The sequence below is a fragment of the Lactuca virosa genome, chromosome 8 (genome assembly GCF_052849685.1).
Source record: "Lactuca virosa cultivar CGN04683 chromosome 8, Lactuca_virosa_CGN04683_v6, whole genome shotgun sequence".
NCBI classification, from domain to species: Eukaryota; Viridiplantae; Streptophyta; class Magnoliopsida; order Asterales; family Asteraceae; genus Lactuca; species Lactuca virosa.
In genome coordinates this window covers 48,782,507-48,784,300 of record NC_136433.1, presented here as the reverse complement: position 1 = coordinate 48,784,300, position 1,794 = coordinate 48,782,507, and the positions used below count along the sequence as shown (strand labels likewise).

Below are 1,794 nucleotides of genomic sequence, written 5' to 3'. Positions count from 1 at the left end.
TTGGAACATCAAACCTCATTTTCTTTTTTTGATCCATGCAAGATACAACTTCCATAATCCCTTCATCAATTTTGAATCGCTTGGAAAGTTTTTCCACTCCATCTTTGTGAAGATTCCTGTCTAAATTGAGAGCTAACACATTGAGATTAGACAAATCAAAAGACTCTTCGGTTAATGGTTCAATGACATCCACAAAATTCTTGGATATCTCATAGCATCATAGATGTTGAAATTTATCACCTCTCCATCAAATTCCATGGACAATGTACCATCATAAACATCAATTCTTGTTCAGGCTGTTTTTAAAAAGGGTATTCCTAGAAGAATTGAACTCAAATTCGGTGAGTCATCATCATCCATGTCAAGGACATAAAAATCGACTGGAAATACTAATTCATTCACTTGGACTAACACATCTTCTAGCACACCTTTTGGATGTACTAAAGATCGGTCAGCCAATTGAATGATTACCCCGGTCTTCTTCAATATGCCAATATTTAAAGTTTTAAAAATAGAATATGGAAAAACATTGATAGAAGCTCCAAGGTGTAGCATATCTCGTGGAACATGAATATTACCTAACTTGCAAGGAATCGAGAAAACACCCGGATCCTTACATTTTTGAGGTAATCTTTTCTGTAACACTGCAGATACATTTTCACCTACTTTGACCGTTTCATTCCCTTTTAATCTTTTCTTAGATGTGCAAAATTCCTTAAGGAATTTAGAATATCTAGGGACTTGTTTGATGGCATCAATAAGAGGAATATTTACCTCAACCTTTCTGAACATCTCCATGATCTCATTGTCTTCCCTCTCAGGCTTTGACTTGCTTAACCTTGTGGGAAATGGGGGAGGAGTGACTTTTACTTCAATGGGTACTTGCTTTGAAGGTGCTTTTGACTTCTCTTCTTCTTTCTCTAACTCCATCTCTTCTTCTTCAATCATCTTTGGACCTTTCTATTCTTTGCCATTTCTCAAAGTGATGACACATGCACTATGCTTTGGATACTTTTTGGTTTGTGTGGGTAGTTTGCCTTGTGACTCCAATTTACTCACAGAAGTGGCGAGTTGACACATCTGTTGCTCCAAATTCTTGATACTCGCCTTGGTTTCATTTTGAAATGTTTGAGTACTTGTGGCTAAACTCTTAACAATATCTTCCAAAGACATTCCCGATCCACTTGAACTACTTCCTTGTTGTATGTTTTGAGGTTGGAATTAAGATTGATGAGGAGGTTGATTGGATTGGAAATGTGATTGATAATTTTGTTGATGATGCATTTGATTTTGAAATGGAGGTCTAGGTTGATAAAGTGGTGGCCTTGGTTGAAAATTGGCATTGGGTTGTTGCCAATTTGGATTGCTTCTTGGCTGAAAGTTTCCTTATTGTTGATTAGAAAATCCCATAGCTTGAACCAGCTCTATATCTTCTTGTAACACCGGGCACATATCAGTGGGATGTCCAACTTGGGTACAAATACCGCAAGGTCTAACTGTGGGTGGTTGCACACCCTTGTCCTTAGAAAGCATCATCACTACTTTAGTCAACTCAGAAAGTTGACTCTCAATTTTTGGGGTAGAAATTTCTTTCACTCTTCTTGGCGTATCACTGTACCATTCTTCTTCTTGAGTTGTATGCTTAGACTCTTCTGCCATGTTCTTGATAAGAGCTCTAATTTTTCTGTTGGAGTTTTATCAGCTATTGATCCACCACTTGATGCACTGAGCAATCTTTTATCCCAAGATGACATTCCTTCACAAAAATATTGCAACAATTGATACTCTGAAATC

The 1,794-nt window shown here is 37.3% G+C and overlaps 1 protein-coding gene across 1 annotated transcript; it reads right to left on the bottom strand.

Moving 5' to 3' along the window:
- Positions 1-291: 291 nt before the first annotated feature.
- On the bottom strand, positions 292-948 carry LOC145130326 (uncharacterized). Its single transcript, XM_079065144.1, has one exon. It carries the CDS (start codon positions 946-948, stop codon positions 292-294), a length of 657 nt encoding a protein of 218 aa, XP_078921270.1.
- Positions 949-1,794: the final 846 nt, after the last annotated feature.

Coding starts and splice junctions, on each gene's coding strand:
- LOC145130326 (XM_079065144.1), bottom strand. CDS start 948: ATGATTGAAGAAGAAGAGATGGAGTTAGAGAAAGAAGAAGAGAAGTCA.